Source organism: Labeo rohita, chromosome 5 (assembly GCF_022985175.1).
Source record: "Labeo rohita strain BAU-BD-2019 chromosome 5, IGBB_LRoh.1.0, whole genome shotgun sequence".
Taxonomy (NCBI): Eukaryota; Metazoa; Chordata; class Actinopteri; order Cypriniformes; family Cyprinidae; genus Labeo; species Labeo rohita.
The window spans coordinates 18246034-18259562 of record NC_066873.1 but is presented as its reverse complement, the minus strand read 5'-3'; the positions used below and the strand labels follow the sequence as shown (position 1 = coordinate 18259562).

The 13529-nt window shown below is 38.7% G+C and overlaps 1 protein-coding gene across 3 annotated transcripts in view; it reads right to left on the bottom strand.

Annotated features, from left to right (window-relative positions):
• edil3a (EGF-like repeats and discoidin I-like domains 3a) overlaps window positions 1–13529 on the bottom strand; it is a 197681-nt gene that overhangs the window by 67373 nt on the left and 116779 nt on the right. For all 3 annotated transcript variants that reach the window (XM_051109149.1, XM_051109147.1, XM_051109150.1), the window contains one exon: window positions 11116–11229. In XM_051109149.1, the coding sequence (XP_050965106.1) occupies window positions 11116–11229 (114 nt within the window). The remainder of the gene's footprint in view (window positions 1–11115; window positions 11230–13529) is intronic.

The following is a 13529-nucleotide window of genomic DNA, read 5'->3' as shown; positions in this document are numbered from 1 at the left end:
AAACATTAATGTCTCTTATCTGATCAAAACTGTTCTAAAAGCCAAACAATAAGCTGATGATTTGAGCATGATGACTGCCTGCTGCCTGTTCTGAATGCACAGCATCACCACACAATATCAACACAGGCGCCCTCATTTTCCACTCTATTTCTGTGTAATTTAACAATGTTGCTGGGGTTGTAACCCCACAAATACATCTATTAATATTTTTCAGGATCTATCTTCTCCCACATAGCACATACTTTCCTAGCGTTGGACTGATTGTTTGGAAATGCGCATAGGACACTGTGTTGATATACATCTTCAATTCAATTTGGGCTTTGACATTTCCAGTGCCTTTTCTTTACCCCGGGTGCTCAATACTAATATTTACCCAGGCTTGGCACTCCATAGCTCCCGATTGATTCATCTCAATTGCCTGGTGCTCTTTGAAGGAGTCAGAAGTTTCTGTTTTGCCTCTTCCCTTTTTATCCCTCAATCACAAAGACAGTTTTGTGAGGAATCAAAGAACAGGCACATCACAAGAGTAAACTTATGACACCTACAGTCACAACAGATTTCTGTTCGCTGAGAATCCGTGGATTCAGAGTTCAATTATGTCAAAACAAAAAAAACTCAAAGCTTATCTTCCTTCCTTCTCTCCCCCTCTCTCTCTCTCTTTCTCTCTCTTTCTGTCTTTTTTAATACCGTACCGATTTTCTTATTTTCACAATTTTAACATCAAAGAGATGTGTTTCACAAATGCCATACAGATCTTTTATCATTGTGGATCTGTTGTTCCTCTGTGGAGTATTAATTTAAACCCAGTGGAGACTGCAAGCAGAATGTTATAGGACTGAATTAATATATGAGATTCCTCTGAGAATCAGCACATATATTTTATCTTATTTTATCCGCTTAGCGGTTAAAAATCCAGTTACTTAGCTGAAGCTTATTGGTTCAAACCTCAAAAGGGGGTTGGGAATTATGCCAATCTTCAATCACCATTGTGCCTGTGTGCTATACACACATAACCCCATTGCTCCAGAAGGGCTGGGATGACATTGTCCCTGCAATAAATAGTACCACAGGTTGCTTCGATTTACTCAGAAGCAAGCTATGACATTCTATTCATCTATCTATCTATCTATCTATCTATCTATCTATCTATCTATCTATCTATCTATCTATCTATCTGTCCATCTTTAGGCTTTCCGTCAGTCCATTCATCCATCCATAACCCCTTTATCTGTGTCTATCTATTGATCCATCCATCCCTCCGCCCAGCCGTCTGTCCCTCTGTCCATCCATCCATCTGTCAATCCTTCTATCTACCTGTCTGTCATCCATCCACCCACCCACCCATTTTTCCACCCATCCATCCATCCATCCATCCATCCATCCATCCATCCATCCATCTTCTGTCTGTCCATCCATCCATCCATCTGTCCACCCATCCATCTTACTGTCTATCCATATATTCATCCATCCATCAATCTTCTGTCTGTCTGTTCATCCATCCGTCTGTCCACCCATCCATCTTACTGTCTATCCATCCACCCACCCGTCTGTCCCTCCATCCGTCTACTATGATCTATTCATCATCCATCCATCCATCCATTCCTCCGCCTGCTTGTCCATCCATCCTTCCATCTCTCCATCTTCTGCCTGTCCATCCATCTCTCCATCTTTTGTCTGTCCATCCATCCATCCATCCATCCGTCTATCCATTTATTCATTCATCCATCAATCTTCTGTCTGTCTGTCCACCCATCCATCTTACTGTCTATCCATCCAACCATCCATCGTCCCTACTTCCTTCTGTCTATCCATCCATCCACCCACCCGTCTGTCCCTCTGTCCATTCATCCATCTATACCTCCATCCATCCATCCATCCATCCATCCATCTACTATGATCTATTCATCATCCACTCATTCTTCCATCCATTCATCCATTCCTCCGCCTGCCTGTCCATCCATCCATCCATCCATCCATCCATCCCTCTGTCCACCATCCATCTATTCATTAATTCTTGCATCCATTCCGCCATCTGCCTGTACATCCATCCATCCATGCATCCATCTGCCCACCATCCATCTATTCATTCATTCATGCATCCATCCATCCATTCCTCCATCTGCCTGTCCATCCATCCATCCATCCATCCATCCATCCATCCATCCATCTATTCATTCATACATCCACCCATCCATCTGTCTATCCATCTGTTTGTGGATCCAACCATTCATACTTTAATTCAAAATGCAATTTTGAATCCTGTTTGCAATTCAAATTCAAGAATGATTTGAAATTTAAAAGCCACATAACTACTGGATTAGTCCTGTGAACACTGATACACAACATTCAGTTTGGCTTAGATATTGAGAAGCATAAGGACTACTGGCAACAGAAATATTCTGTCTATCACTTTACGAGCATCAGTGGATCCCTCTCTTTCAGATTTTCTATTTGGCGGTGTTGTGACTTGAGATGACACAAGGCACGGCGTGTGATCTTCCATCTTGAATGAGTTGCCTGCCAGCCACCCACCGCAGCAGCAGCAGCGTGAAGCTCTTCTATACTGACCTTACAGCATACATCAACAGCCCAACAGACAGTGGCCATCACTAATGCTACAGCCACAGCGGCAAGACAGCTGAATCCATTTCTCAGCAGGGCTACTTATATAATCCATATATTGAGTTGAAGTCCACCTCAATCTTTCGTGCTGGTGCTAATGAGGACGAACTGGGAAGTTAGCTCTTCCTTTTCAAGATTAAAAGCGATACAACCACAAGCAAAACACCAGAAAAGAGGTTTTGATTATTCTTGCTTTTGTTTAATACATGTAAAAGATTGCACTACTGACTGTAATGTCCCGCTGTGCTTTCTGTTAAATCAATAATATCTCAATTTATTCCAATTTGCAAATTCCAGTTTGGCAAATCTATATGTCCTCTATTGCAACTAAAATGTTCTTTGAACACTGAGTCCTTTTACAAAAAAATTAGGTCTTCAGAACTTCATTTTAAATCTTTATATCTCTCTGCATGAGGTAAAGCAAGAACATGAGTCTTCACAAGGATCCTTTAATATTTTGTCATTTTTAAGATTCGTCATTTTAATCAGATTGGCTGCTTGCTGGACTTTTGATTTTTTTTTTTTTTTCCTTTTTTTCTTACATTCCCTCTCAACACATACAAAGTCACACGTGTGTGCCTGTCCCCATGTGCTAAGTATCTAAGGACCCTCCTAAAAGCCTCTGCTTATCAGCATACTAAATACAGAACAACATAATAAACACATTGATGACCATAAAACAAATTCATCCTTTCTTTTTTAAGTACACATTTCACCCTACATATTTGTCATAGATTGTCCTGGGCTCACTGCAGTCCTCTACATTATAGTCCACTTATTAAGCCTGTGGAAAAGGCACCCATCCATAAACATTTTGTATCGGGACCCATGAATTGTAGCGACGGCCCTGTCTTCATGCATTCACTGGCACTCTCTACTGACTAATGGTTGGAAAGAAAATAAATGTTTATGAAGCTGAAGGAGCTCCTTCTGGAATAAATAAGCTGCCAAATATTGATTTCAAAACTCTGATGAAAATGATGGATGTTCTCTCAAGAGATGGATTATCTGACTATGCCGATGTTCACAAGAAACTTTTATTCATGCCACTGACAACTGTTTTTTTCCCCTCCATTTCCATTGACAACTGTTTTCTATTGAAGTCCATATCCAGCACTCAGTGGCAGATTAAGGCGCCTCTATTAAGACTCTTTTTTTATTTGCAAAATTGCATATTAATAAACTTATCTGATAACAGAAGGCTACATAAATCAAGTAGAAATCCTTACAAAATCAGGTTACCACTTTTTACAGTGTACCTAAATTATTTATAATTTGTAAACCCAGGTGTAATCTGTTCTAAGATTAGATATAAATCTGAACAGTATGCAGCAAATTCAAACATGATTTAACTAGTGAAGACAACTGTTACAGGTATAATAATAATCCAATCTGTTAATCTCATCAGACTCTATGGCCAACAAAGAAAGTGTGAATAGTGTTTTAGAGTCATTATTGTCCTCAGCTCATTTTGTGACAATGAGAAGTGTGACAATGAGTGCATGATCTTGCTGCAGGTATGGGCAGTATTTCAAATACATGTATTTAAAATACTGTTTTGAATTTTTGTATTTAAATACCTTTGGAAAAAGCCAAATGTATTTGGAATTTAAATACATTTAATCTTAGTATTTTTGTATTTAGTATTGTGTATACTTGATAAAGGGAATCAGCAGTCTAATAAAAAGGTTGATTGGCAAAAAGTATTTTATGTATTTTGAAAAATACAAAAATACTAAGATTAAATGTATTTAATTACAAAAAATTTCAAATACATGTTTTTGACATACTGCCCATCCCTGACTGCGCTTAACAAATTTATTGGACCACCTTCCAATGTAAGGTTTGTGCCACAGCTGCCCTAAACTAAGTATTGGTGATTACCAAAATCATTTTTAATGTTTCTGTAATGGTTAATCCACCAGCACGTGTAAGATCTTTAGTCAAAGTAGTGTTTCTAATACAAAAATATAATTATTGTTGGGACTGAATGGAATGGAAAAACTGAAAGATAGATTGTACAAAAGGTTAATCAAAAGCAAGTCTTTGGGAGCAACTATAAACTATTTGGATGTCAGTAACAATAGAGACTGTGGAAAGTGCATCAAAATGTCACCAAGAAAGCTTTTATCAAGGCAAAAGGAGGCATACAAAATAAAATTTAAATATTTATGTATTTGGTTTATTCATTTTTTTGGTTATTATGTGTGAAAAAAGACTATTTAGTTGTTTGTTATTTGCCTAATAAATGACAATACAATTTTTAGCTTTAAACAAGTTTTTGATGGGTGGTCTAATAAGTTTGTTAAGCACTGTATATAGCTACATAGTTTTATGAGGATTTGAACTGAAAACTTACAAACTCACTTTTTTACACTCTGCCCCTTTCTTGATTGGCAACAGCTGTAAAGTACAACATGAAAGCGCAAAGCTGACGCTCTGTAGCGAATTCACACATATATGAGTGAGACATTTTAATGTCAGTTGAAGAGACAACGCACCGCACAGCATGCTCCTAGAATCTGGTTAAGTAATATAGGCGTAAAAACGAAAGCGCACGGGTTCACACAGTTTGTGTGAATCTGACGATAGATTGCACATCCACTGATTCACACAGGAGAAAAAAAAACTTTCAAAAAAAATATTCAGGGGACTTAGTACGTTCTGATGAAAGGGTATATATAGGCCATGGCTAAATAGACGTTCGAGAATACATCGCTTGTCTTAACGGAGAATTTTTTTGTGTGGTGCCCCCCCTGGACGTGGTGCCCCTGGGCACTTGCCCAATTGCCCATATGGTTAATCTGCCTATGCCGGCACTGAATAAAAAATAAATTTAAAAAGTTATTGTGATTTCATATCTTCCAATTCTACCTTTTTTCTCAGAATTCCATCATACAAACTTGCATATTTCTCAATATTGTGAGTTATAAAGTAGACATGAAGTCGCAATTTTGAGAAATGAGATATAAACTGAGATATAAATTGCAAGAAAAAAAAGTCAGAATAACTTTAACTTTGTAACTCACAATTGCTAGTTTGTATCATGCAATTTTGATTCAGTTTTGATTCAGTGGCGTAAACGGGTTTCCATAGTTTTCCTATTTCCCATGACATACATTTTAATTTCCAAGAATTCTTCAGTTTACCCCAAAATCATCCAAACGAAATAAAGAAGTAAAATAAAGACTTAGATTTTGGAGCAAATACTGCCCAACCTCTTTCACTAAAACATTGTTCTGAAACACCAGAATATTGTTGTTGTTTTTTTCTTAGTAAAAAGGTTTCCCTTTGAAGACATTTGTATTGATGACTTGCCTTGTGAAAAGCACTATACAATAAGAAAATAACTGAATTAATTAAATTGCATTCTGAATGAATCATAAATCAGAAGTCTTGGAAAGACTATGTTGAAAATGTAAGATTGAAGAAAGAAAGAAAGAAAGAAAGTAAGAAAGAAAGAAAACAGATTACGCTGCTCATTTAATTTCTTAGCCAATTAAATTAATGACTTCTGTAATTACTTTTTTTTTTTTTTGGTAACTTTGTTGGGAAGGAAAATTAAAGACTAAACCCCTTGTACTGATTTGTTCTCTTTTAGCTTTTAACAAGTCTAGTTACTCAACACGTTGTGGTCATTTAAAAAACTGAGCCACTGAGTATAACAGAGTATAACAGAGAACAGAGTGAATTTACAGAGTGCCTTCGTCAGCAAGGGGACAACTGTAAACATGCAAACAATCTGGCAATATGTTTAAGCTAGCTGTATCATACAAATGGTAAGCAAGCACACAAGTAAATGTCAAAGCAAACTCTGGGAACATTTTTTCATTGGAAAAAAAAAAAATTGCTGCAGACTTCAATTAACGCCTCCAAACCAATAGCAGCTCTCTATGGTTACACAGAGGAATTTAAATACAGCACTGTATAAAGACTGGCCTGTTGATTTGACACTTGACAGCTCATCAAGATGACTTGTCATACAGTCTGAGATCCTTGTAGCATGATAACATGATACTGATATGCTGTGAGCTGTATGCATTGTCATTTTAAATAGTGAGAAATCCTGTCATTAGACAACTACACGTTTCATTGATATTCCACTCATTCACTGCTATATGCACAAGAGACTTTGTTGTACAAGAACATGCACTCTGAATATTTAAGCAAAGACGATACACAAGTTCATCCAGAATTCAGTCCATTAAAAATTTCTCAACACTCTTGCAGAATTTAATTTGTGATTTACTGTATGAGATGTCCTGATCTAAAATGGCCTCCAAAAGTATTTGAACACTTAAGCCACATCGTTTATAGAAATTTCTGTGAATTTGAAGAAAGAAAGAAAGACTAATGTGACGTGTCCACATACTCTTTTTGAGCCCAGTGTAATTGGCTTCTACTGAATAGATTTATTTGATTCTTTATTTTATTATTATAGCAGCATTCCTAATCCAGGGAGAGAGAGAGAAAGAGAGAGAGAGAGGAACCTTAAACTTTCAACATGCAAATGATTTGCAGTTTGCCAGCTTGCCACACATAATAAAGCGAAGGAGGTGGCAGTGATTCAACATGACAAAAAGGTGAAATGAATAGAGCAAAACTGTCAGTCAAACGACTGGAGGAATTTAGCAGCAATCGATTTTAGCAGTGTGGGAAGACGTGACTGAAGGCATTCTGACAGGGCTTTGGTCAAACTCATTCTAGGAAGGTTGTGACACATCTTCCTGGGCTTGGTATGTAAGAGCATTTTTTATTTCTTTTTTTCTTTTCTTTTTTTTTTTTTAAACATGTCTGCCAGTTTTTTTGTGTGCTATTTTTAGTGCTGTCATTAAATCACTGATGTGGTTTTTTTTTTTTTTTTGGATTTATGACATATGCTAAAGAATCAAATTAATCACAATTAATTCCACAAATAATTTCCTGAAAAATAAAAGCTCCAAATGAAGACAAAACATGCACAAATTATATGTTAATTTGTGTATTGTTGTCCACATATAAAAAATAAAAAAATAAAATAATTAAAAATGACATTGGTGTAGCAGATGAAAGCATTCTATTTCATTCTGTTGCGCTCCATCTGGCTGTGTTTGAACACAATTACAATTGAGAAAAATAATTAAGAACACCAAATTAATCCAAAGTTATTTGAAATGCTTCCATTATATATATATATATATATATATTATTATTATTTTTTACTGATCATTATTTTTGAAGCTGATATAAAATTGCTAGTGTTTAAAGTAATAACCGTGAAAACCGAGGATGATAGAGGTGTTTGTCTCTATTTAATAAATGTCTTGAGATATCTCAAATAACCCTAAGAAAACTAATATCCCTTTTGATTCATGGCGATAAGGCATATCTAGTGTGAACAAATGACATTTTCTGTCTCTTGCCTCTCTCTCTCTCTGTTATCCAGTCACACTCCATCTGTCTGCATCTTTGTCTTGGTCTCACTGGCCATTTATTCAAAAAATAGCAGCAGCAATATAAATGATTTAGATAATACAGCAAAAACGGTGATGAAAGGTGATGAAATACTATTTCATCAAAGCGTTTGATCATACCTAATCAAAGTGTTTCAGTCCTTTCATACAGCTTATTTTGAAATATCAGCCTGGTATATCAGCGTTGACTACTGAAGTGAGGTAGGAAGGTTAAATGACATATGGTTCCAGTTTGAATAGTATGAGATGTCTGACGGCTCGAAAGTCACCACCTTGTCATTGTTGCCATTACCCAAAAATAAAAGTTTGCTAAAAAACATACTCACCCTCAGGTCATCCAAGATGTAGATGGGTTTGTTTCTTCAGTGGAACAGATTAGGAGAAATTCAGCATTTCATCACTTGCTTATCAATGAATCCCCCTGGGTGCTGTCAGAATGAGTCCAAACAGCTGATAAAAACATCACAATAATCCTCAAGTAATGTACAATTGACTCCAGTCTATCAATTAACGTCTTGTAAAATCTAAAATACATGTTTATAATCCACCGTTAAGATGTTTTTTTTTTTAACCATTTATTTGTTTCTGGATAAAATATGAGTATTCTAACCATAATATTGCTTTCTCCAGTGAAAAAGTCACCTTGTCTGAATCAGGAGATACAGTGCACAGCATAAATGAGTACACTCCTTCTGAATAAATATAAAAGATGCATTTTCTTAATGATCACTAATAAATTTCATGGGAAGATGTCAAAATTAAAATGTATTAAACTTATACTTAATAAAAACAAAAAAAATATATGCCAACATTTTCTGTAAAATAAGTAAATTAGCCGATTTTGTTTAAATGAAGGATTGCAGAAATGAGTACACCCTAGATTTAATTCAGCAAATGTATAATAATCTAGTACTTCATATGTATTCCAGAACTTTAAGTACACTGCTCTGACCCTTCTGGGCACTGAGTGTACAAGTTCATGACAATATGCCATATCTGTCCTGTTTAACTCCTTGAGGATGACCTTCCTAAATGCCCTAATCTTTAAGTGGAGTGTTGCTCAGCTCGTCTCTACAAAATTCCCCATAGCTGCAAAAGAGTGTTAAGATTGAGTAAAATACATGTTCACTTGTGGATTTTCACATTGGGAGAATGAATATCTTCACTGTCATGTTGAAAAAACTGCCCAACAATGCATGGAATGAGCAGAGGGTAGCATCTTCTGTTTCAAGTTTTTGTATTACATCACACAGTGGTGTGTGAATTCATGACAGCATTGATAAAGCACAACTCCCTCACACCTTCAGCACACATACATTCTTATATAAGAGCTTTACTACCACTGAATGTCACTGCGGAAATCAGGCACTTCTTGCTGTACTCCTCCTCTAGCAACACCATAACATTTTGAATGCTTTTGGATCCGAAATGATTGACTTGGTAGAGTATGACAGATTATGGATTCCCAGAAGTCTATATTTTGTAAATATGGGCCTTTGAAAAGGTTAATTAAATTTATTGTGCTTTGGCTACAGTGGGTAATTCTAGAGGTGACAACAACCATGCATGTCACTTCTGCAGGCTGTGTCGTACTCTGTGAGATAAAGTGTCACTCTTTTCATAGCTTTTGCTGTCTCTGAGACATTTACATGGTATTTCTCCTGCTTTTTTCTAGCAAAAATTCACTCATCACTAAATTAAAACTTAAAGTGAAGACCTGATTATTTCAGGAGCCTTGTCACAAATGCATTGTTTTTGAATATCGGTGTTACTTCTGCTATATTTTCACACTTGAAACAATAATTTGGCATTCCTCTTGTACTATTGTCCTCTTTTATGCTAAGAAATAAGTCACCTGGCAATTCTCTCCCAAGTGGTTTCATTGTTGCTAGCATTAAGTCTGAGTATGATTCAGTAGGCTATATAACACTTTTAATTTTGGTTCAATATACTTACATGTTGATCAAAAATTGTCTTAAACCTAAACATTTTTATTTAGTAACTTTAAGGAGGGTGTACTTATTTTTGCAACTTTGATAAGAATATCTTATTTTCCTGAATAATTTTGACATTCTTCTTACATTTTATCTCCAAAGAATGCTAACATGTCATCTAAGTAAAGAGTAATTGCTGAATTTAAGTTTTAGAGGGGGTGTATGCATTTATGCTGTGCACTGTATGCACAGAAATATGCATAGATCAAGCACATTTACAAATGTCTAAAACAGTTCTAAACCAATGTTAATGGATTTTGAATTTTCCAACACTAGGTGGACTTTTCATTGAATGAAGAGTTATAATGGAATATATATGGTTTATAGTTAAAATGCCTTAATGAGGGATTTGTTATCTTACAAACACGCAACTTTTGATGCTAATGGAGTGATTTGGATTACTTGTGGATTTCTGTGATGTCTTTATCAGCTGTTTGAACTCTCATTGACGGCACCCATTGACTGCATAAGATCCACTGATGCCAAATGCTAAATTTCTCCAAATCTACATCTTAGATGGCCTAATGGGAATAAATGTTCATTTATGAGTAAACATTTCCTTTAATTGCAAAGCCTACTTTGGCCTCATCCCTCGTGAATGCATGATGGTATCCTTCCACATCCAGGAAAGAAGTGAGTAAGCAGTAATTTTAGAGACTGGCGGTCATGTTCCCGATGAACACTTCATCTTTTTATAGTTGTCAGGTCCCATGAAACATCTCGCCCCCTTGCATTACATAGCAGTATTCCCAAAACACTTCACCTTCTATTTTAAAAGTTTATTTACGGTTTATTTCAAATGACTCCCTCTCTGAGGTCTGACGCCACACCCACTGTGCTCGTCTCCGTTCACCCTGACACAGTGTGTCTTGTGTGGGTATAACTGTCTGTTCTCAGCTGTTCTTGCATGCTTCTCCATGGACCCGGTGAAACAGACGCTCTGAACTGTCACGAAATTCACTTAATGCAAAGCCCACCTGATGGACCGAGGGAGAAGAAATGGGACAGGGAAGGAAGCATCCATAAAAACAAGAACATGTACTTACTGTACTGGCAGTTTCTTCCCATATATTCCCCTGGGCATTCACAGGAATAGTTCGCAACCAGATCTGTGCAGATCCCCCCGTTTCTACAGGGGCTTCTTTCGCATTCATTAACATCTGCAGAAAAAACAGAAAAAGGAATCATTTGTATCAGGCTTAAAGGCAATTACTGGAACCTCTCTCATTCAAATTCAGTGGTAGAGGCCATTTATTGGGTTTGTACTGTTTGTTATTTTAGATTTGTTTCTCTTCTCACAGCTTAGAAGAACATCTCATCCATGTAATGAAATTACAGTGATTGAAAATGGTGACTATTGATGATAAAGCAATAACACCCCCTCGCTTGCAAGTCCTTGATGAATTAAATATTTATAAACACAAAAGAGACAAGAGAGTAAGTGTCAGAGTTCTGTGTGCCATTTGGACTGTTTATGTTTGTTTTTCCCATTGTGCCCATATTTGGTTCTTCCTGTCCTCATTTTGTCCTGATTAGTTTATTTACTACACCTGTCTGTGTCTTAATCACCACCCTTTATAAGTCTGCTTGTGATTTGAGTTTGCTGTCGGTCCTTGACGTTATTTGGATGTGTGTGGATTATCGTTCTGTTCCTGCCTGTTCCTACTAAGAGTTATATTAAATTGTTATTTGTATCGTATCTCGTCTCTCGACTCATCTATCCAGCACGTACCGTGACAGAAGGACCGACCCTACAGTTTATCCCCGGCGTTTCCCTGCTTTATTTTTTCCGTTTTTTTTTTCTCAGTGTTTGTTTTTTTGGTTTTTCGTTATGGATAACCCTGCTGTCCTCCTCCTTCTCCTGGAGCAGGGGAATCGCTCTCTCGTGGACCACACTAGAGACTTTGTCCACCTCGTACCACTCACACACTTCCCGGACAGCAGCCTTTGCACATTTTACCGTGCAGGACTGAACATCGCCACGAAAGCGCAGCTGTCCGGGGAGGGTCCACGAGAGAGCTTCGCCGACTACATGGAGTGGGTGCTGGTGTCCTGTAGATCTTCGTTGACCGCGGAGGATGACACCAGCCCCACTCAAGACCCAGAGCCCAGCCAACCAGCACCCCGACACGCGGAGTTTGAGCCCGAGCCCACCGCGGATGACGAGCCAGAGCCACGAGCGACAGAGCTAAAGATCGCCACAGAGCCAGAGCCCTACACATCCGATCAGGTGCGAGAGCCGGCTACATCTACCATGACGGGGGAGTGCAAGATGGAGCAAGTGAGGGCTATGGAGAGCCCTGCCCACTGCACCACTGCTGGGGGTGAGCTGGATGATAACTCTGGGGACTTGATTGACTTTTCTACGGAAGATCTAGAGGATAACTCTGGGGACTTGATTGACTTTTCTACGGAAGATCTAGAGAATAACTCTGGGGATTTAATAGACTTCTTTACAGAAGTATCTACCTGTCTCGTTATGCCTGCCTGTATGGAATCCCCACCCTCCCTCTTCTGCCTATGTCAACATCTGTCTGCTCACCGCTGTCCCCTGACAGCCCCTCTGCTCACCCTCAGCCCACCACCTGTGCAGTGGGTGCGCCGCGGGTCTGCCAGCTTCCATCGGCGTCAGGGCTGGAGGATCCCTCATCTCCGCCTCCAGCCTCAGAGTCCAGAACTCCGCCTCAGCCCTCCGACCCTGCGGCTTCACCACGGCTCTCAGCGCCCTCGTCTCCATCGTCGCCCATCGGTCCACCAGCTCCACCGGGCTCCCTCGTCTTTCCGGCTCCGCCCTGGTCGGTCGTCGGCCCTTCATCACCTCAGGACTCTGTTCCTACGGCTGCGCCTCGTCACTCCGTCCCACCGGCTCTGTGGACCTCCTTCCTCCCTCTGGCACAGCCTCCATCCTCTGTCGCTCCGGCTCTGCCGCGGACCTTCGGATCTCCGCCTACGCCTCGGTCGCCAGAGCCTAGGGCTCCGCCTTGGCCCTCCGGATGCATCTACTGTCACACTGCAAGGGCACTACATTTCCTCTTGGACAGATCTATAGATAATATCTGTATTTAAATGGGACCTATTATGCAAAATTCACTTTTATATGGTTTATAAGATGTGTTTACAGTGTGTGTGTAAACAACCAGCCTATAATGGTAAACTCTTTTTTTACAATCCCCATAAATCAGAAGCAGTGTCTGAAATAAGCCGTTCTAGATTTCCCCCTACTGTGACATCACAGTAAGAGTAAGCCCCGCCCATGACTAGTGACAATCTGGCCTATTCGCATTGACTCCGCCCTGATTGAACTGTACATAATCCGCCATGCTTATATTGTCACTAACGCTCCTATTTACATATTGTCTGCACCACATAAACATTACAAATAGGTTTTGGATGTACAAATGAGAGTCTCCAAAGACTCTCGGCATCTAAGCCACAGAGAACATTGTGGATGAATTTCATA